Consider the following 21,348-nt stretch of genomic DNA (forward strand, 5'->3'; position numbering starts at 1 on the left):
GGGCGGCAGCGGCCCCCGCACACGCCGCTGCGCCTGCTGGTGGACGCCGACAACTGCCTGCACCGCCTCTACGGCGGCTTCTACACCGACTGGGTGAGCGGCGGCCAGTGGAACCACATGCTCGGCTACCTGGCCGCGCTGGCCAAGGCCTGCTTCGGCGGCAACATCGAGCTCTTCGTGTTTTTCAACGGCGCGCTCGAGAAGGCGCGGCTGCACGAGTGGGTCAAGCGGCAGGGCAACGAGCGCCAGACGGCGCAGCAGATCGTCAGCCATGTCCAGAACAAGGGCACCCCGCCGCCCAAGGTCTGGTTCCTGCCGCCCGTCTGCATGGCGCACTGCATCCGCCTGGCGCTCATCCGCTTCCACGTCAAGGTGCGGCCGGCGGGGGCCGGGGTGGGGGCCGGGGTGGGGGCCGGCGGTGGGCGCGGGCCGCACTGCGGCCCGTCGGGGCCGGGGCCGGGGGGTCAGAGGGCGCGGGGGCCGCAAGATGGACGCGCGGCCTGGAGCCCCGGGCGCGCAGGGCGCGGCGCCCCCGCCCGGCACCGCGGGGTGCCCTCCCTCCCCGAGGCGGGCGGGTCGCCGGCCTGAACTTGCAGCGGATGCTCCCTTCGCGTGCGGCGCTGCCCGCACAGCAACAGGTTTTCCGTGCGGGCGAGTGGGCTGCGTGGCGACAGGAAGGGGTCCCGAGCGGGGGCGAGGGGGACCGCGCGCCGCTGCCACCGCGTCCAGCGGGGCTCGAGCCGCCCAGGGCCTGCCGAGGTGGCTCCGCTTTTGAGAACACAGGGCTGTGTCCAGGTGCCCTCTCAGATGACAGTGTTCGGGGAAATTGTCCGATTTCTGTGTGCCTTAGAATTCACGGAATTGCAAGATTGGACATGATGGAATTTTGTTCGTTCTGCGACTTGGCGTCTCGGGTTTGGTGTGTCCGCTCAGAGTCAGGGCAAAGGGGATGTGCGTCCGAGTCTCCAGGATTGAGGTCTCTGCACAGGGAGGACTCGGCCCCTTTGGGCCGTGCACGCAGGTCGTCAGAGCTGCTGCTGCCGGCCGCTCCGCTGCCCCTTTGGCACAGGGCTCCTCGCTGCACCGGGGCCAAGGACGGCTTCAGGACCCAGCAGCCACTGCAGAGATAACATGCAAATCAATGACCCTCGACTCCAGTTCTGATTGCTTCCTTTCTCGTTGTTTTTTGTTAAAAGTTTAGGGGTCTGTTTTGGTTTTTCGGCTGCTGCCGCTGTGTCTTCCAACTTGTTTGCCATTATTTCTGCTTGAAAGTGCTTAAGCTCAAAGTTTGTGAAATTCACTCTTCCTGTCTGCCTGAGCTGAGATGGTGGTGGGAAAGCCTAAAGTGATAGCGGAAGTCCCACCCCGGTCCTGTTGCGATTGGTGACAGGGCTTCTAAGTCTGCGGGTCGTGGCGGCTGGGAGAGCGGGGATTGGTCTGTGGGCCTGGCCCAAGCACAGCCAGTCCCCTGGGAGTTTGGGTGAGAGCCTGGCGCCGCTGGCATTTTCTGCCCTGGAGCCCGGGCTCCCCGGGAAGTAAGGCGGCGGCGATTGCCAGCGCCTGTCCGCCTCCCGAGTATTTGAAAAGGTATTCGGAGCTGGAAACTAGCACCGAAAAGGCAGGATGAGCTTTCTGGTCAAATGACTTCCAAAGGAACTCTGTAAATATTATGCAGGATTAGATTCAGGGTGTGCACAGTCTCTCTATCTTTTGAAAGAACTCCTGAGTTCTTTTCTAACTATAAAGAAGTGTCTTTACGTTTATCTCTGCACCTCTCTGTGTGGTTTACCTACTAGGTGCTCAGAATTTTTACCAGTGTGTGAGTGCTTCGAAACTAGATTTGAGATGATTTCTCCCATTGAGGTTTCCAGACACAAGGTGATTTTTTACATGACTGTTTTGCTTTAGGTAAGCTTTTAGCTCCTGGTACGGAAGCATAGCACAGTGCTAGTCGCACAGATTGATACAGTCAGGGCTCGGTTGCCCAGTGCGCGCTTAACCTGGCAGCCTCACCTTTTTGGAACACGTCTAAGAAATTTAGCTACTAGAAATTTCTAAGCTGCCAAATGGGAGGTCAGGAAGTTTTGGTACAGTGACCTGAAAAGAAAAAACAAAGCTTTCTTTTTCCTCACTGGAGAATCAAATCCTCTCCTTCTCAGATTTGGTTCTGAGAAGCTTGGTAACGCATTTCTAAACTCAGCGTGAGAGAAGGGTGCAGAGGAAAGTCGCCCGAGTCAGGAGCGCCATTAATAGCAAGAAGTGACACTTGGTAAGGGAGAAGATAAAAAAAAAAAAAACAGCTGTAAAAACCAGACATAATTCTGTGGCCTATCGGGAAGAATCAGGAAAACAATCCTGTGTACTTGAGTAGCCCCCGAGGGTGGCACAGTGTTTATTCTGCAAGGATGATTTTGAGTCAGAAAAATTTATGTTCAGTGATCCCTAAGGGAATGAAGCAGTGTGTACTTCTTTTAAGACATGTCCATTAAAACGGTTAAGTAAATTGAAACCATGATAATATATCACCGTATGCCTGTTAGAACGGCTAAAACAAGCGTTACCAACAATACTAAGTGCTGACAAGAATGCTAAGCAGCTGGAAGCGTGTCACATGCCTGGTGGGAATGCAGGCTGGCACACAGCGTTAAGTATGCATTTACCATGTGCTCTGGCAGCGCTGCTCCAGGGTAATTACCCAGTGAAACTTTTGTTCACAAAAAGACTGTACTTGAGTGTTCATAGCAGTTGTATTCATAACAGCCAGAACTGGAAACAGCCAAAATATCCTTCAGTAGGTGACTAAACAAATGGGTCCGGCCATGCTGTGCCGTCCTACTCATCAGCAACAGGAAGTTTTGGTACAGGCAACTCGTGGGTTGAATCTCCAAGGCTTTATGTTGAGCGAAAGAAGCCAGGCTTAAAGGTGTGATTCTCTTTCTGTGACATTCTCATGACCAGGTCAGTGGTTGCCAGAGGGCAGGGGTCAGGGGAGGGTGCGGGGATGGAGCTTTTTGGGGTGATGGAACTGTTATGTACTCTGATGGTGGTGGTGGGAATGCATTTTTTTTTTTTAAAGATTTTTTAATCTATTTTTTGACAGAGAGAGACAGCAAGAGAGGGAACACAAGCAGGGGGAGTGGCAGAGGGAGAAGCAGGCTTCCCGCCGAGCAGGGAGCCTGTTGTGGGGCTCGATCCCAGGACCCTGGGATCATGACCTGAGCCCAAGCAAGGCGCTTGACGACTGAGCCACCCAGGTGCCCCGGGAATGCATTTTTAAAACCTTAGAACTACACATCAGAAGTAAATAAAAGTTAATTTTACTGTGTGACAATCAGTAGTTTTTTTCTACAGTATTATGTAAAGTTGACAAAGGAATTGTCAAAATTGACATGAAATGTCACTAAATGTCATGTTGGGTCCATGAGGCATGTGTCTTATAAAAATCTACCATCTTGTTGGCCTTCTAGGTTTCTGTAAACTGGCAGAAAGGCTTACTTTCCTGTCAGCTTTGCTTAGAGAAATCTTTTTTGACTTCGAAGAGTATGTCTTTGGTAGAGTAATAATTGTAATTTTTTTGGTACAGTAATAATTATATTTCTTTAACCATTAGGAGTTGGCCTATGAATCGGCTAATTTTGTTCAGGTCACTGAACTGCCTGGCCTGAGCTTGGCCTCTGCCAGTTACTGGGAGTGTTTCCTCTTGTGTGCTTTGAGTCATCACAACCTTTGTAACTTCAGGAGGGACTGATATCTATTTAAAAATCTTCGTGGCATTAAATCCCTGGAGCTTTCCTAAATGTTCCTGCCACAAGACTTGAGTTGGTGCGGTTTATAATGAAGACCTTCAGATCTTCCCCTGAGTCGGTGCTCTGGCATGTTTACTTAGGTCTGACATAATAAAGCCGTGCTCCTGCTTTACGTCAGTGGAAGTCTGTGAGATTTGGCTGTGGCTTGAGATTTTGGGATGATGATGCGTACCCGATGGGGCAGGGACTGACTTGTCGGGTGCCTGCCCTCGCTGGGCCCTTTCACGGCGTTGTCTCATTTGGCCAGCACAGGGTTTTGTTACCCATTTTATATAGGATGAGACAGGATTGCTGAGTAGGCTACATCTGGGGACAAGTAACCAGTAACCTTCTCAAGGAGGAAGTGCCGAGCTGAAGGCAAAGTTCAGTTGCTTTGTGTAAGAATGCCTCAGGGGTGTGCCTACCTGCACTTCACTCCCAGGTCAGATCCGATAGCACAGTGCCTCTGCTGTGTTTTCCAGCTACAGGGGGAGCGGCACGGTTTCTATCCAGGAGAGGCCAAAAACTAGTAGTTACACTTTGTTCTCTAAGACCTTGAATTGACCAGGGAATACTTCGGTTCAAAATTGACCACATTACAACCGAAACCAGCCACCCATGTAAAGTACTTATTTTAAAATATTTATTATCTTGCAGTGTACCAATTTTGGACTGGCTTAACTCAGCCTAATGTCTTCAAGATTCATCCATGTTGTCCATGACATTGTGTTAGTTACCCTCCTTTTTAAAGACTGCATAATATTCCACAGACCACATTTGGTTTATCCATCCATCTGTCCATGGATGCTTGGATTGCTTCCCCTTTTGTCTGTTGTGAATAATGAGTCATGCTGCTATGAACTTGGGTGTGCTCTGTTTGAGCCCCAGCTATAGTTCTTTTGGAGATGCCTAGAAGTGGAATTGGTAGATCATATGGTAATTCCGTGTTTAATTTCTCGAGGAATTGCCATACTGTTTTCTGTAGCAGCTGCCTATGTATGTTTTGTATTATACATTACACAACATATTATGTACTGTCACCATATGGTTTTAATTTTTAACATTAATGTGACCACACAATACATTATTCAGCAATTTGCTTTTTTAAATAAGGATGTAAAAAATCTTCTTATGTATATATAATTCTAATTCTTTTTAATGCCTGCACAGTGTTCCATAGTTTATCCAAGCCCCTGCTAATGGTGCACACACAAACTTGGTAGATCCAAGAGTGTGCATGTTTTAAAAACCTTATTGGACTGTAGAGCCAGCATTATCAGACTTCACGTTTTTCAAGAAAGCCAGGAATCCAGACTTTTATTTGAAATTATTCCATTTAAAAAATACTGTTTAAGCCAAACAAAATAGGCTGTGGGTTGGATTATGCTCTTGAGCCCCCGATTTGTGGTTTCAGCACTGATTTCTATAACATTCATCACCATGTCTAAATCTCTTCCTTTTTCTTGAAGTTAGACTGATCAAAGCCAGCATTTCTCCTTTGTCTGCCTTATTGAACCCTTTTCGATGATCAGAGTGCTTCTGTTTCCTGGAGCTACTGAAATAAGACTTCCCATAATTGCCACTGTTCTCCACTACATGCTCTTCCTTCTCATAATCGCAGCATCACCTCTTTGAAGTTACTGCTGTCCACGTGTGCACACAGCTTCTGACCAGTCCCACGGCCTGCTCGCAGAGACTTGTTGGGCCGTTGGTGTTATGTGCTTGACACTGTGTCTCCTGACCCCCATTTAGCACACAGCTGACCACTCAGCACCCCCTTCCTGCCTCCTGTCCCTCACATCAAGTGGCCATTGTGTTTGTGCTTTAGCCACCCCAGAGTGGAACCCTGTAATTAGCGGGAAACTTCACCGTTAAGACTTTGAAATGCTGTCTCCCTTCTGTAGCCCCAACCCCTTCTGAGCTAGTCTTCATTCTTGTTTCTGTTCCATCCTCTGTGCACTTGGGCTCCTCGGATTTTGCTTATAACCTTCACTAGTTTGAGCCTCGTCATCCACTTCAAGGTCACACTCCTGGCCCCCTAGAGTCGTCGTGTTGCCCCCTCCCCCTGCATTTCATGACCCAGCCTGCTGGTCCCTCTGCAAGCCCAGCAGTCTCCCACGTGCCCTTCCTCACTCCAGTACCCCCACCATGTGAACTCTCCAAGTGGAGCCTACAGGCCGAATAAGTGATTGTGCAAACCCCTTGGTGGTTGTGAAACCAAATTATTGGGTATTTACCAGCATTTAGAAAAAATGATATAGGATAATAAAATAGAGCAAAAAGTACACTGCTAGAACACTAAGGGTACCATTTTATTCACCAGTGTCTAAGTGTGGGCAGCCGTCAGAATTGTATCTCATCTGACTGGGCCCCACACCTGCTGCCTCACTGGTGGAACTCATCCTGCACACCTTGTCGGTGCAGCCTGCGGGCTCCTCAGGTTAGTCAGTCCTGCCGGCAACTTGAACAAAACCATTAATCCAAACTCTGTACTGAGGTTCAGACCCTCCTGAACTGAGCTCCTTCCACCTGCCCGCATGGCTCACAGTTCCTCTGCTCTCCTTTGTCAGCGCTTCAGCCATTCCACTCCCTGCTTCCCCAGGAAACGTTCAGCTTCCCCACTGTGTTCGTGTTGCTCCTTCTTGTCCAACTACCCACTTCTGCTGGTCAGGATTTTGCTCATACTTTAAAGTCCATGTCAGGTGCCAGCTTCCTTCATGGAGCCTCTTTTTTTTTTTTGTAAAGATTTTATTGATTTATTTGAGAGAGACAACATGAACAGGGGGAGGGGCAGAGGAGAAGGAGAAGCAGACACCCCATTGCTGCATCGTAGGACCCTGAGATCATATCATGACCTGAGCCAAAGGCAGACGCTTACCTGACTAAGCCACCCAGGCGCCCCACATGGAGCCTCTTCTGATGATCCCACAGGTTGGACCAGGCATACGCACAGTGTGCCTGTGCATCTGTGCTTCCTGGGTTCCGCTTTGTTACAGCTACCTGTGTGTGCATCCCCAGCTGACTGGAAGCTGCTTGAGGCTGGGGACTCAGGTTACTCCTCTTGCATATGTGTAGTGTAGGTGCTTAACTTTTTAATCAGATATTTGCTTTGTTCTTTTTATATAGACAGACACATTGAATTATTTTCTTTCAAAACCTGGATCAATGGCCATTGTGTAAGATTTATTTTCTCACCTTATATTCTTGATACTCTCTTTTCTGACTGGTTCCCAGTTGATGATTCATCTTCCCTTTAGCAAAAATTGAGTACCTGTTATTGGCCAGGCATTAAGGCAATCTATTAAAGAGATTGCAAAGAAAAAAAGAAGTCTCAGCCTATTACATAGCCTGGCAGCCACAGTCCTTGCTAATGATGCACACTAACGTCGTCATCTGAAGGAAAAGTAAAACCTCTATCTTTGACAAGTAGGAAGTTACCTCTTGGAGCCATGTGCTTAGGCTTCCTAAGAAGACAGGTTGATGGCACAAAACCCTCTTTTTATTATTATATATTCTTAATTTTATTTTTTTAAATTGTGGTGAACTATAACAAAAATTTTACTGTTTTAACCATTGTTAAGTGTACAGTGCGGTGGCATTAAGTACATTCACACTGTGGTGCAACCATCTGCACCGTCTGTTTCCAGAACTTTCTCATCTTCCCAAACTGAAACTCTGTCCCCACTAAACACCCAAATTGAAACTCTATCCCCCCCCCCCCCCAGCCCCTGGCGCCCACTACCTACCCTGTCTTGGAATTTCACTGCTGTCGGGACCTCATGTAAGTAGAATCGTACAGTATTTGTCCTTTTGTGACCAGCTTATTTCACTTAATATAGTATTCTCAAGGTTCATCCATGTTTTGTAGCAGGTGTCAGGAGTTTATTCTTTTTCAAGGCTGAGTAATACTCTACTGTGTCTATACACATTTTCTTTATCCATTCATCTGTTGATGGTTGCTTCCACCTTTTGGCTGTTGTGATAATATTATTATGAGAATGGGTGTACAAATACCTGTTTGAGTTTCTGCTTTCAGTTCTTTTGGTATATACCTGGAAGTAGAATTGCTGGATCATAGGGTAGTTCTCTGGGTAATTTTTTGAGGAATGGTCATACTGTTTTCCACAGCAGCTGCGCCCTTTTGCATTCCCACCAGCAGTGTATGAGGCTCCAATTTCTTCACCTCGTCAACACCTGCTTATTTATGTTTGTTTATTTTTTTGATAGTAGCCATCCTTATGGGTTTTGAATGGTATCTCATTGTGGTTTTGATTTTCATTTCCTTTATGATTAATGAAGTTGAGAATCTTTTCATGTGTCACTCACTTATTTTGAAAAATTATTTTTTCTTTTAAGACCACTATAACCAGTTCTTATAGAATAGGCAAGAAATGTGTAAGGTAAGAAGCTCTTCAGCTCTGATTCCAGATTTCTCAGGGGGAGAGACTTAGTTTTTAGAGACATCGCTAAAATATGTCATAACTTGAAATTGCCCTTTTAATGTTGACAACAACAATAAAAATCTTCCACCAAATTGGAGTTGACTTTTATGTCCTCATTCCTCTGTTGGACTCGAACAGGAGTGAGTAGCTTGAGTAATCTCACCCACCCAGGACCTGGCAACTAGAGTTCAAGATCAAGGTGTCATTTTTTAAAAAAGCAAAAGAATTTAGGTCGACTCCTATCCTCTTACGTTCAGGTTAACTTACATCTTTTAAATCTCATAAGTGGCTGGAGGGTGTGTCACATTATTCCCTGAGCTGGTGTAAAACCGTTCTAAAGAAAAACCTCACAGTATTTTTTTTCTTGATGTCGGAAAATCTATTTATGACAACTCATAGTGTTTCAGGTCCCATATGTTTGAAAAGTATGAAGAAGCAGATCCTTTCTTCTGCAGCTTTCTTAAGGACAAATGGTAGCCGACTTTTATCAGCGTTTGTTATTTATGAAGGACTGAACTGTTTACATGCAGTTGCTCGTTAACCGTTGCAGCTGCCCTTTGAGGTGTAGGGATGGTGTTACTTTTGCAGATGAAGAAGTGGAAGTGCAGGAAGTGTTAAAGTGGGCAGTGGGGTTCACCCCCCTGGCGCCAGAGACAGAAACCTGCCTTTATGGCGTCTGTGGTCTCGGGGTACCAGCCTGGGGTTTTCCTTACTGAGGTCGTGCCGAATTCCAGGTTTGGCTCACTCTCGGGGAGGGAGGCTTTACCCCTCTACTACCGCTTGTAGGAAGTTGGGTCTCAGGGCTTCAAGTTTTTAGCTTGAAATAATCATCCCAGTATCGTATGTCATAGTTTTCCCTCACTTCTAAAATTAGAATTAAGAACCAGGTGTACCGATTTCGTTATATTCTGCCCAGTTTGCACCTGGAGCTGGAGGCCAGGGAATCAGAGAAGCAGGGTGCTGTCCCCGGGCAGCTTAGGTGGGAGGCGGGCCCCAGAGCAGAGGGCTCACAGGCCCGGAGAGAAGATGCTCAAAAGAGAGGGACAGCCAGTGCCTGTCAGACCCTGCTTCCCTGAAGCCTAACTCTGACATTTACTTTTTATCTTTAATTGAGTAATTGCCTTTCAAGTCCTGTTTTGACGCAGCCTAGACCCTTTTCCTGTCCCTAGCCAGACCTTGCACCGACCCAGTCCCAACACCTGCTCTTTGAGGTGGTGCTCGTCTTGAGGCATTGTCCCGGGGCCCTCTGGCCAGGGGACTTGGTTCATTTATTTGCAGGTCTGTAGTGGCCCAATCTCACCTGCAGTGGGCTCTCCTGCTTCCTGAAGCCCCACGATCTGCGGAGAGATGTGTTTTCACATAATAGGATCTTAGACTGTGCTGTTCATGCCTGTTAATGCTGTGTTCACCTGGTGAAGTAGCTTAAAATAGTCTTCCAGCTGGTGTCTTGTAAACTGTTGACTTTTTTCTTTTTTAAAATAAACTTAACTGTGGAATAATTTTAGGTTTATAGAAAAGTTGCCAAGATGGTACAGAGGGTTCCTGAATATCCTTCACTCCGCTTCTGTGCACGGTAACAGCTTGTGAGCGAGCGGTTATCAAAACTAAGAAGCTCGCATTGATGCGGTACCATGAGCCTCACTGTGTTCTTCATTCAGTTCTTTTTTTTTTAATTTTTTTTTTTAAGATTTTTTAAAAATTTATTTATTTGACAGATAGATAGAGAGCACAAGTAGGCAGAGAGGCAGGCAGAGGGAGAGGGAGAAGCAGACTCCCCGCTGAGCAGGGAGCCCGACGCGGGGCTCGATCCCAGGACTCCAGGATCATGACCTGAGCCGAAGGCAGCCGCTTAACTGACTGAGCCACCCAGGCGCCCCCTTCACTCAGTTCTTATTCCTCCTTCCGCCGGGGTTCTTTTAGGCTCCGTGCCCTGATCTGGGTTGCCCTGTGGCCTTCAGGTGTCTCATCTCCTCAGGCCCCTCTGGTCCAGGACAGCTCCTCAACCTCTGCTTCTCTGGTGTCCTTGGCACTTTCGGTTACTGAGCAGGTATTTTGTAGGCTGGCCTCCAGTTTGGGCTGCCTGATGCTTTCTCATGTTTTGGGGAGAATGCCCCAGAGGTGCAGTGCCCTTTGTCACACCATACCGTGGTGGAGTCGGCAGGCATCTGCTCTGTGACACGACTTCATCCCGTTGCTGGTTTGCTTCTTTGGAAGTGGTCCTTTGGGCTAGCCCCCTCTCGGGGGGACGGTGGGGGTGAGCTTTAGCTCCTGGGAGGGATTTCACATTATTGTTGGAATTCTTGTGTAGGGCAGACTGTGTTTATGTAATCATTTGTCTGGACTAATATGGGTTCGTGTATTAGTTTTATACTTTGGGTGATAACCTTATATGTTCTTTATTTTGTTGCATAAATTATTCTAGCTTTGGCCATTGGGAGTCTCTCGGGGGGGGGGGGGTTTCCTGTGTCCTGGCACATCCCTCCTTCGTTTTGTGAGCACCTCCTTCCTTTCTGGCGCTACAGAGACATGCCCTAGGACCGTCTTGGATTTCCCTGCCCTGGCATCACCCATTTTTCTCAAGGGCCCTGGTTCCATTTTGTGGAGAATGGAATTTAGAAACCACATCAGAGCGCAGGTGTTCTCACTCCTGGGGTGTCGCTGCTTTTCAGCTGTCTGTCAACAGCGGGGAGGTGTGTGTGTACACACGTCACCTCTGATGATTTCTGTGCCTGTCTGTGTTGTCACCTACACATCAGTTCATAGGACGTCTCCATGGCTAAGCTGGCACCATAGGGTCGTGCCAGCCTCCTCCTTTTGCCCATGTGTAACCCCGTTCTCTGACGGTGAGACACCTGGCTCGTCCACCATTCATGATGTGGTCTCAGCGCTGTCACCTGCACCCCTGTGCCCTCGAGATACACATTACCAGGAGAGGTCAGCATCTGTGTGGTGCCTGTCCTCAGAAGTCTGACCTTCCGTTCAAAACATTGTTCTCCAAAGTTACCTAGGGCAGCAGCCCCCACCCCACTCAGAGAGGTCATTTCAGACTTTTCTAGTACAGTTCTGTACCTTAGCCGGTCTGCATTCATTCCTGGCCCCCAGATGTCCCGGCTGATTTGTTTTTAATTTGCATACGTTAAAGTTCATTCTCCGTGTGAGAGGTGTAGTTGTGTGAGTTTGGACAGTGCGTACGTCATGTGTGTCCACCACCTACATCCCCAGCTCTGAACTCTGGCCTCAGGGTTTTGTGGTAACGGACCATCACGCGTCCATTACCAGCCCGCCGGGGGAGGATCGTGTCTCTGTTACCTTATGGTTTTAAGGCCATGTTGCCTTTCCTCAGGTAAAGGTGGGAGAGAACACCAGAAATTTGGAAGTTGAAGGAAACTTAAAAACCCATGAATTGTACATTCCTGGCTGGGCAGGTGGGCGCCAAGCCAGAACTGGGACCTGGGCGTTCTGGTTCTGTCCCCTTTGCCGGCCCTCAGGGTGCCTGAGGTGGGAAAGATGAGCAAGACAGGGGCACAGGTCAGCCCACCTTGACTCGAGCCTTGAAGTCCATGCTCTCACAGGCTTGATTCCTCCATCTTTTGTTTTAGGACGTTAATTCTAGTGGGCAGCTATTTGTTTAACGCTGGGTGTGCTTTGAGGGAGGATTAAGGTATTGTTAATCATTTGCAAATTAGTGTTGTAGTGAATTAATAAGAGCTCATTCACTTTGCTTTTTAATGCCAACTGAAACCAGATGTTCTGAAAAAACAGGGAACTGTGCTTGGGATGGCGGAAGGAGGCGATGGTGGAGAGCCCCAAGTCCGCCCTCTGCGAGGCCCTCTGCCTGCTCCTTCTGCTCTATCCAGCAAGTAGCTTAAAGACTCCTGGGGCCCTGTGATGGGGCCCCCAGTGTTCTTCTTTCTTTTGGAATTTACCATGCCAGATGCCAGCCTAGACCCCTGGTTGGCAGATGAGTAAGTGCATGCCTTGTCATCCTTGGGGAAGGAAGAGCGTCTGTCCCCACTGTGGTGACACTGAGGAGGCCAGGGTGGGTGTGGCTTATCCTAGTGCTGCTTCAGCGTTTTTATTCATTTTTTTTCCTCTAAGGAAGTTTTCGTTAAGCTTAATTGCACCGTCCTGACACAGCTGTTGGCGTTTGCTGTGTCCCTTCCAGTGTTTCCCCACTTCCCCAGCTTCGTGCTGCTCTGTGTACAGGGGATTGATTCTGAACAGTTTGCTTAGTGTTTTGTCGAAAGCTTTTCCCCGTGTTTCTGCACAACACTGCGGGCTGCTGTGTTTGCCCAGCTCCTGGGTCTTAGCTTACGTTCTCCCACGGGAGCCTGCTCTGACCCTCTGACACTCCCAGCATTTGTCACCGGTGCTGGTTTCTTAGGCTCCGTTTCCTGGAGTGAGATCACCGGGTCAAAGGGCACGAACGTTTTAAGGTTCTGGAAGTATAATGCCGATTGTTGTAGGACTCTGAAGCCTTCCTTGAGAACCGCCAGATGAGACCCCATCCCTGCTTCCTCCGAGTTTACCACTGCCACCTCCCCGCTGTGCTCACCTCGGGCCAGTGCACCTGCCCTCCCCCTGGGGCCCTGGCCGTGGGCCCTCATAGCGGGCTGATCCCCCTCCCCCGCTCCCCTTCCCGGGTGGCTGTGAGGCGTGCAGCCTGGTGACTGGCACGGGGGCGCTCAGGAAGGATGACGGCCCCGGCTGCAGCGTCCTGGGAGAGGGGTTTAATAAACTCTGTCACAAACGTACATACCGGGTGTGCGGTGTGCAGCTCCTGCACTTAATTCTGCCCCATCTCCACAGGGCGCCTGGCTCTGGAGCAAGTTGCCATGCTGCCTTTTCTGGAACTCCTTGGAGGGGTGGGGGGTGAGGGGTGGTCACTCACAGTCTCCTTTCATCTCAGGGCTTCTGGGGAGATGTGCAGATTTATGATTAAAGTTGTCTGGACGACAGCCAGGGTTTGCTGTGATTTAGAAATGTTTTAAGACGTTGCTGTCGTTATAAAGTTGTGCATCCTGAAGTGGGGGGAGGCAGGGGCTTGGGCTGGGAGAGGTGGAGCTGGCCTCACTTCAGAATTTTCTTAAACTGTACTTTTCTGTTTTAGTGAAGGTACAGTGTTTTTAGATAAGGGACGAAAGTGCATTTTTCTATTCTAAGAAATAGAAATAAATTGACTAAATGTTTATATTTTTCTTATGAAGTAAAATGTTTTTATAAAAGTATTAAGAGAATGCAGGAAATTACTTTTCCTTTAAATAGCATTTTTAAAGGGTTTGCCTTTGCTTCTAAGTGAGATTTCATTATAACTAACTTTCCAACAAAATACGGTGACCACTTGTCCTGTGAAATTCAGTGAGAAATGGGAGCAGCTCCACAGTGTGCCCAGCTGGTGACCCCTGAACACTCGTACTTACTGTTTGGATGTGATTTAGTTTTGACTTTAATTCAGTATAGCCACACATTGGACAGTATAGTTCTAAACACTTATATTTAAGGCACATGTTTTTCAACTTTAGGGCTCTTTGGGGAGTTAATTTTCTACCGTTAGCTGAGTCACTTGATTTAATTTAAAAATCTGTTTTCTCAAATACCTTATCTATTGTAGAAACAAAAAATCTACCAGATTTCAGTTGGTTGAATGAATTTGGGAAATAGGAGAAGAATTGATTGTCTTTGACTTTATATATTTTAGGAAAGTGTTTTTCAAATGCCTTTTGGTATGTTTTTTTTTTTTTTTAAAAGATTTTATTTATTTATTTGAGAGAGAATGAGAGAGAGAGCACATGAGACGGGGGAGGGTCAGAGGGAGAAGCAGACTCCCTGCCAAGCAGGGAGCCCCATGTGGGACTCGATCCAGGGACTCCAGGATCATGACCTGAGCCGAAGGCAGTCGCTTAACCAACTGAGCCACCCAGGCGCCCGCCTTTTGGTATGTTTTGGGAGTAGAAAGATTCCTAGAGCCTTTTACTTTTCCACGGGTGTTGCCTGCTGTCCGCCCTTAGGATGCTACGTTCCCCGAGATTCCTGGGTCTCCGGGATACCTGCGGCGGACCACTCACCCTGGGAGAGTTGGGACAAGGAAAGAAGCTGCAGCTTTGTAGTCTTTATCACTAAGCAGGCAGTGAGTTTCAGCCTGGTCCCCATGGTGGTCCTGAGCCTGGGACTACACCACCAGGTCTGATCCTTTGCACAGGATGACCATGTGACAGTGTTGTTTGGGGTAAACGTTCACCTTTACTTCTGTCCCCATATGCTGAGTGCTCTAGCGTGTATAATAACTAGCAGATCTGTGGGTGAAGGGTAACGCTTGGCTTTTCTGTAAAAAAAAAAAAAAAACCTTTTTATTATTTTACCTATTTGACATATTTCTACTTTGAAGAAATTATTTGGTTTTACCGAGGTGGCTGGCTTCAGTCTCCTGCTTTGACACTTGTTTATTTTCCTCTTCTATCCCTGTTTCTTCTCCCTTTTTTCCCTCAGAATACTGTTACGGGGATCAGCTGGCATTGTGTATTTTTAAGCAGGACGATCTTTGAGTATGACAAGAAATGGGCAGTTAATTTGCAGTTTAGATGGGATTATAGTCACTGACCAGGAGATGGCTCCCACAGAGCTTGCTCCCTGGAGCGGTGTGCCACACCCTTTTTATGGTTCTTTGATTCTTTGGCTCTTTTGGGTGTCTCTGCATCTGGGATCTGCAGGTTCTGCACAGCGGCGTCTACATGGGCGCTGTGGCGGGCGGGCTCTGACCACGTGCTCCTCTCGCTTGCACAGGTGGCCCAGAGCATCGAGGACCACCATCAGGAAGTGATCGGTTTCTGCAGAGAAAACGGCTTCCACGGCTTGGTCGCCTACGACTCCGACTACGCACTGTGCAACATCCCTTACTACTTCAGTGCCCACGCCCTCAAACTGAGCCGGAACGGGAAAAGTCTCACCACGAGCCAGTATCTGATGCACGAGGTCGCCAAGCAGCTGGACCTGAACCCAAACCGCTTCCCTATCTTTGCTGCTCTGTTAGGTAGGTGGGCAGTGTGAAAACTGCTTCGTTTGATAGGGTTCTATGCTGGGAACACACTGATATATATATATATATTTTTTAAGGTTTTATTTATTTATTTGACAGAGAGAGAGACAGCGAGAGAGGGAACACAAGCAGGGGGAGTGGGAGAGGGAGAAGCAGGCTTCCCGCGGAGCAGGGAGCCCGATGCGGGGCTCGATCCCAGGACCCTGGGACCATGACCTGAGCCGAAGGCAGACGCTTAACGACTGAGCCACCCAGGCACCCCGCAACACTGATATTTTTAAATGTCAGTGCTGGAATGTTGTGGAGTGTGCCCCTCCTCAGTGGTGTTCCTTACTCAGTATTATTTTTTGGTGTCGCTGATAATGTGCTTCTTTTGTTCTTAAGTATTCATTTATGTGTTGTTCTTTCCAGGGCGGAAAACTAATTTTGTGAATAAATTCACTAATACTTTGGGGAAAATGGTATTTTAAAATCACAAATGTTAAGCACATCCTCACTATGAAAATTAGACATTTAACCCTTTGTCATAAGTCATGTTTGTTAGAGAAGAAAATGTGTTGTGAACTCAGCTCTGTCATGGGTTCTTGTGTGTTGGGGACACTCACTGCTTTGAAAGAAAAACAACAAACATAAGCTACCTTAGCTCACCTCCAATACCTGCATTTTAGATGTCTAGAAACTCCCTCGGAGGAATTCCTCATGCTGGATACCTAGAAGAGATGAAATCTTGTTTTGATTGAAGTTTTATATATTAATTCATTTCATGTAAAAACGACTTTCCAATAGTTATATATTCATCTATCACTTTTGTTTGCATTTTGCAGTTTTTTCTTTCTTTTTTGTTCATTCCTGGTTTTGTGCTTGTAGTATGCACGTTTAAAGCTACTTGGACACCCAGCTGTAGTGGCTGGTTTTGTAAGAATTGGGCCCACAGTGTGAATGGGTGTTCTCCAAGCTGGGCCCTCCTGGGATCGCAGCCCAGGGGCCGTAGTGGCGGGTGGGGGGCCGCTAGGGACAGGCAGGCCCTGTTTGAATGCTCCGTGGTCTCCAGATAAGTGAGATCTTACTGTGTTCTCCATTTGTCTTCTCTGAAATGTGTAGGATGGCAGTCATATTGTGAGCTGTGTTTAGATGTTTCTACTTATCAGATTTTATAAACATTCCAAAAAGTTTTTACACAGTTAGAAATTACACTGAGGGAGCCACAATTTTTTTTGTGTTGTATTTGGTGATAGCATTTCAAACTGTGTAACCACCAATCCGTCAACAGTTCTGATTTTGCAAATTATCCTTGCTTGAATCTCACCTTAACTATGTGTTGTTAAGCACGTGGCTGTTTTCTGTCCATTTGGACTTGGGATTTGGAGAATTAAAACCAATTTTCTAAATATACTTTTATATTTTCAAATATTAAAATATAGAGGGTATTTTCTCTGATGTTAAAAGTGATTATGTAAATGGGGATATTGTGAAAAGTTTCCTATTTACCTAAATGTTACACAAAATGACTTCGACATATGAATTGACCTTAAATGAACTGGAAAATTGTATGCTTGCAGAATATCGGGATTCCCTAGCTAATTTGAGATATGGAGGATATTTGTTTATTGTATTTGAGAAACGTTGAATATATTTCTTAGGAGAGAGTGCAAACTCTGTACTCTTTCTTCTAGCTAAATTACCCTGTGAAGTCTTAAAATGAGTGAAAAACAATAGTTACATTTTGAATAATAATGAATTTAGGGCTTGGAATTTCTTTAAAAATTTTAGACGAGTTACAGGTAGAGTCTTAATTGGGCGCGCATTTTTATTTTAGATTTTGTGTAAAAGTTTCAGTGTCCTCAAATAAGAAAGATTATTTTTCTTTTCCTTTTTCTTTTTGTAATGGGCAGCGTAGTTATATGAGTTATTTTGGTTTAGAGAGGCTGGGTAGAATATTCAGTTAAGTATGTGACCCAGATTTTAATAGACTATTACTGATGTTGGAATTGGCCTCATATTTTTTCAGATAGAAGCTTCAAAAAAAATCTAAGATGCATCATACTTCACAGTAAAGTTCTGTGCACCTGTGAACCCAGGAAGGCAGTGCAAAGCTCAGTAAGACAGTGAGGACGTAACTTTGCTCCTCTGGAATTCATGGCAGTTCAGCGCTCATGTGTCGAGTACTTTCATGTTTAGAGTATTAAGATTAATTAATTAATTAGTAACTAAGAAATCACTTTTTTTTTTTTTAAGATTTTATTTATTTGAGAGTGAGAGAGCATGCACAAGCTGGGGGGCAGGGGCATTGGGAGAGGGAGAAGCAGACTCCCCCCTGAGCAGGGACCCTGATGCGGGGCTTGATCCCAGCACTCTGGGATCATGACCTGAGCTGAAGGCAGACACTTGACCAACTGAGCCACCCAAGCGCCCCGAACTCACCTTGTTTTGCTTTCTCTTAGTAGTTAATTAATGAATCTGCCTTCTCGGTGGGGAGGGGACTAAATCATGATATAAAAATCACAGAATTATTCAGGAACTTGACACTTTTAAATTGCATCGAGAGAACTAACACACTAATGATGTTGGCATGTTGGCATCCAAGTGCTACAGTGAAGGGAGAGTGTTCCCCAAAATACAGTTTCTCAACCTAATGCAGTTCTTATTTTTGATGCAGCCCTGGTGATAGGGCGTCCAGCTGAGTGGCATTCCTGGTGCTGGTGTGGTCTGTGCTTCGTCATCTGTGGGTGATGGTGGAAGTGATGGGAGGAGGTATGACCCATGTCACAAGTCACGTAACCGTGCTTAGAGAGATTCTGGAAGTGCGCGGTCTGCCTCTGCTGTGGAACCTGGAGTTTGAAGCCTAGGGTCTCGTGAGCAAACGAAACCCGATATCCCAGCATTGTCAGACTGACCTTAGCACTGTCGAGCGAAGTCACTTCAGTTTTATGCAGTTTGTTCTGTTGTAATGCTGTTGGAACTGTCCTGGAAGCTCATGTCGTGCTGAGGCAGCTGCAAGAGGTCTGCCTGCTGTCTGTTGCTTTGTATGAAAAGATGAAGATGTATTTTCAGTGTTTGTGTGGACGTTTTATGTGGTATGTCAAAGGAGACGGTCCTAAGTTACCGCAGCGTCTAAAACGAAGCCCCTAGGGACCTGCGGATGGTGGTGTGCAGTGTCAGTGACCCGCTGTTTCTCACTGTGCCGTGTCTGTGTTGCAGGGAATCACATCCTGCCCGACGAAGACCTGGCCTCCTTCCACTGGAGCTTACTGGGCCCAGAGCATCCACTAGCCTCGCTGAAGGTACAAGTGCACTTGGTCTCCAACACTGGTGACGGTCAGCTGTTGAGTTTGCTGCTGCTGTAGTGATGTGAATGATGTTCCGTTACTGTAGAAGGAGATAGGCTGCAGAGTGAGCGATACCACGCCTCCCCTCGCTGCACCGTCAGCACTGCCTGGACAGACCCACAAACCTGCCTTATCTTGTTCCCAGCACTTAGGCTTTAGTGAGATAAATGAATGTCCTTAAATGTCTCCTTAGAGGAATTCATGCTGTGTTCCTAGGTAGGTGGAAATCTTTTAGCTAAAGGTTTTTTGTATTGTTTTACAAATCCTAATATTTTTAATAGGTAATACAGTCAGCTGTTACTTGGATCATGTCTTAGCATAGTTTGATAAATTTCATAATGTTCTATACTTTTCTAAAATTATAAAAGTCTAATTAATAATTAAGGTTTTAGTGTTTGGGTGATGGAGGGGACCCAACTAAGTTCATTAGAGAAATGTTCCCTTTATACTGTTTTATTAACACTTTATATTTTTATCTTTCTTGCCTTCCTGTTGTGAAAGTGAGGAGCGTTGGAAACACGCACGGTTTTCTAAAGCGGGTGGGCCGTGGGGACGCCTGCCTGGCGTGTACTGGCCAGCAGCCTCCTGGGACTCCGAGTCCCCTTTGCCGTGACCACAGTCGCTCTTGGGGGGTGGATGGGGAGTCTGTCGGGCAGCCTGGGCCTTGGTTCCTGTAGCGAAGGGGCTGCTTGGGATGGTTCCCAGGGGTACTTCTGTGAAATTCTGCCTCCTGTCAGATTGACCCTCCCGCTGTAAGCTATCTTCTGTGGTGGTTTGTTTCAAAGCGGATTTTGTGTGTAACTTGGCGTGAACTTTGGAGAAACCGGATCATTCAAGCGCATCTCTTTCCTGCCTCTTTCCTCTGGCTCCTTGCCCGCTGGGCCCCTCCCTTCTGGCATGCTGGCTGTCAGGATGCTTTCCTTGTCCTTCTGACAGTTCTCGGGCCCGGGGTTTTCAACTTCTCCTCTTGTTAGAAGCTACTTGTTTTCTTTGTGTTTTTCATCCTTGAAGGAGAGAAGCTTTCTTCCTGCTCTTGGCCATAGTGTCATTCCTGTGTCCTCATGGACGAAAGTGCTGCCGTTTGTGGTCCTGCCGGTCCACTGCTGATGTGCAGCCTGAAGGCAGGTGCGCTTGCGTGAGGTGTTGTGCTCATTCGGTTTGCCTGGCAGTGAGCTTTCGTAGGTGGGATGAAGGGAAGACTGGCTTCTTACAAGGGTCAGGCAGTTTTGGGTAGCAGCGGAGAGGCTCCCGAGACCCCAGACCACACGTGCGTTTCAGCCGAGCTGGCTTTGGTCACGCGTCAGACATTAGACAGCAGCACTGTTGGTGGGGTTATTGGGGGACCAGCTCAATCTCCTGGCAGGTCACTAACATCATTAGCATGTGCTTTTCCTCACTTTGTTTAAGAAAAATATTAAGTACGTGAAAAGTTGAAATAGACAATGTCCATCCATGTATCTACTTGGTTCTACAGTTAACATTTTGCCAAAAAGTATATTTATATTTATCTTTGTTTTTTAACTCCACTATTTGGAAGTTAGTTGCAGACATCCTAACACTTCACCTGTGAAAACTTCGGTTTATGTCACGACCCCCTAGAAATAAGGCTAGTCTCTTCCTTACTTATATTACTATTAGCAAACCGAACTACATCAGCAGTAGCCCCTACGTTCTGTAAGGTCAGGTTCATGTTCACATTTTTCACTTGTTCCTGCAAGTCATTTAAAGTGTGTGTGTTGTTTTTTTTTAAGTCCGGATCCAATCAGGTTTTTTGTATTATCATCATGTGTATTGTAAATATCAGCTGGGGGTTTTTGTGGGTATGATGGAGAAGCAATCTGCAATAATTTTTCAATGACTTGATAAGTTCTGGGTGTTTCAGAGCCACGGTCTAAAATGCAAGCGCATCTGGCTTTGAGTTCAGATATTGCACAGTGTCTGTGTTTTGGCCTTTTATGCACACGTCCTGTGTGCAGCATCATTTTGGCATTGTGGCAGATGTGGGGAAGTCGGACATGATGGTGTCCTTTCTCATGAACATCCCTGCTGTGTCACACTGTTCCTATCCTGTCTGCTTTACCCCGCTCATAAAAGTAACCACATCTTTTGAAAATTTGGTTAGTTGTGTGTGACACTTTCTTGTGATTTTTAACAGTCTGTGGTATACACAGCTTTCACAGGCATCTGATTCATGTCCCCAAGTGTAGGTGTTCCTCGCCCTTTCTTGTCCTACTGTGTTGCGTTTTGCCAAAGTCACTCCCACTGGATTGCTGTTCCCAGAAGGTGGGTGTTCTGTGAACTCCTTACGTGATGAGCCCACAGCACCCCTTGCCATGGAGGGGTCTTCACCCTCTCCGCAGCGACCTCCTTGCCCACAACTGCAGGTGGGTGCGGAACAGTGCAGACAGCCAGATCGAGGGGTGATACCTGCAGACAGTGGGCAGGGAGGGGAACAGACTCTGTGTGCCGTGCTGTTAATCAGGGTTGTGCTCACTGGGGTGGGAGGGCAGTGCTGGACACACTTAGAACCTAAAATCTCACAACGGTGGTAGAAAAGAGGAGGTGAGGCAGCCGGACAGGTGTTGAGCTTTTTAGTTCTTCAGTTTCTATGGGAAGAGGTGCTGGTAAGGTGGCATCAAATGTCTTAGGTTTGATTCAGAAGTAAAGAATATTTCATTTGTGTTCAGGACAGCAGGCAGCCATGTTATGTGATGGAAAATTCTAGAACTAGGGGCGGGGCCTTTGGGGCATGGGGTGGTCAG

General features: G+C 47.0%; 1 protein-coding gene across 1 annotated transcript in view; it reads left to right on the forward strand.

The window, feature by feature from the left end:
- FAM120A (family with sequence similarity 120A) overlaps window positions 1–21,348 on the forward strand; it is a gene marked incomplete at its 5' end in the record, with an annotated part of 91,425 nt that continues 70,077 nt past the window's right edge. The window contains 3 exons of the mRNA XM_044920737.1: window positions 1–372; window positions 15,008–15,254; window positions 18,459–18,541. Coding sequence (XP_044776672.1) covers window positions 1–372; window positions 15,008–15,254; window positions 18,459–18,541 — 702 coding nt within the window. The remainder of the gene's footprint in view (window positions 373–15,007; window positions 15,255–18,458; window positions 18,542–21,348) is intronic.

This window comes from Neomonachus schauinslandi, chromosome 13, assembly GCF_002201575.2.
Source record: "Neomonachus schauinslandi chromosome 13, ASM220157v2, whole genome shotgun sequence".
NCBI classification, from domain to species: Eukaryota; Metazoa; Chordata; class Mammalia; order Carnivora; family Phocidae; genus Neomonachus; species Neomonachus schauinslandi.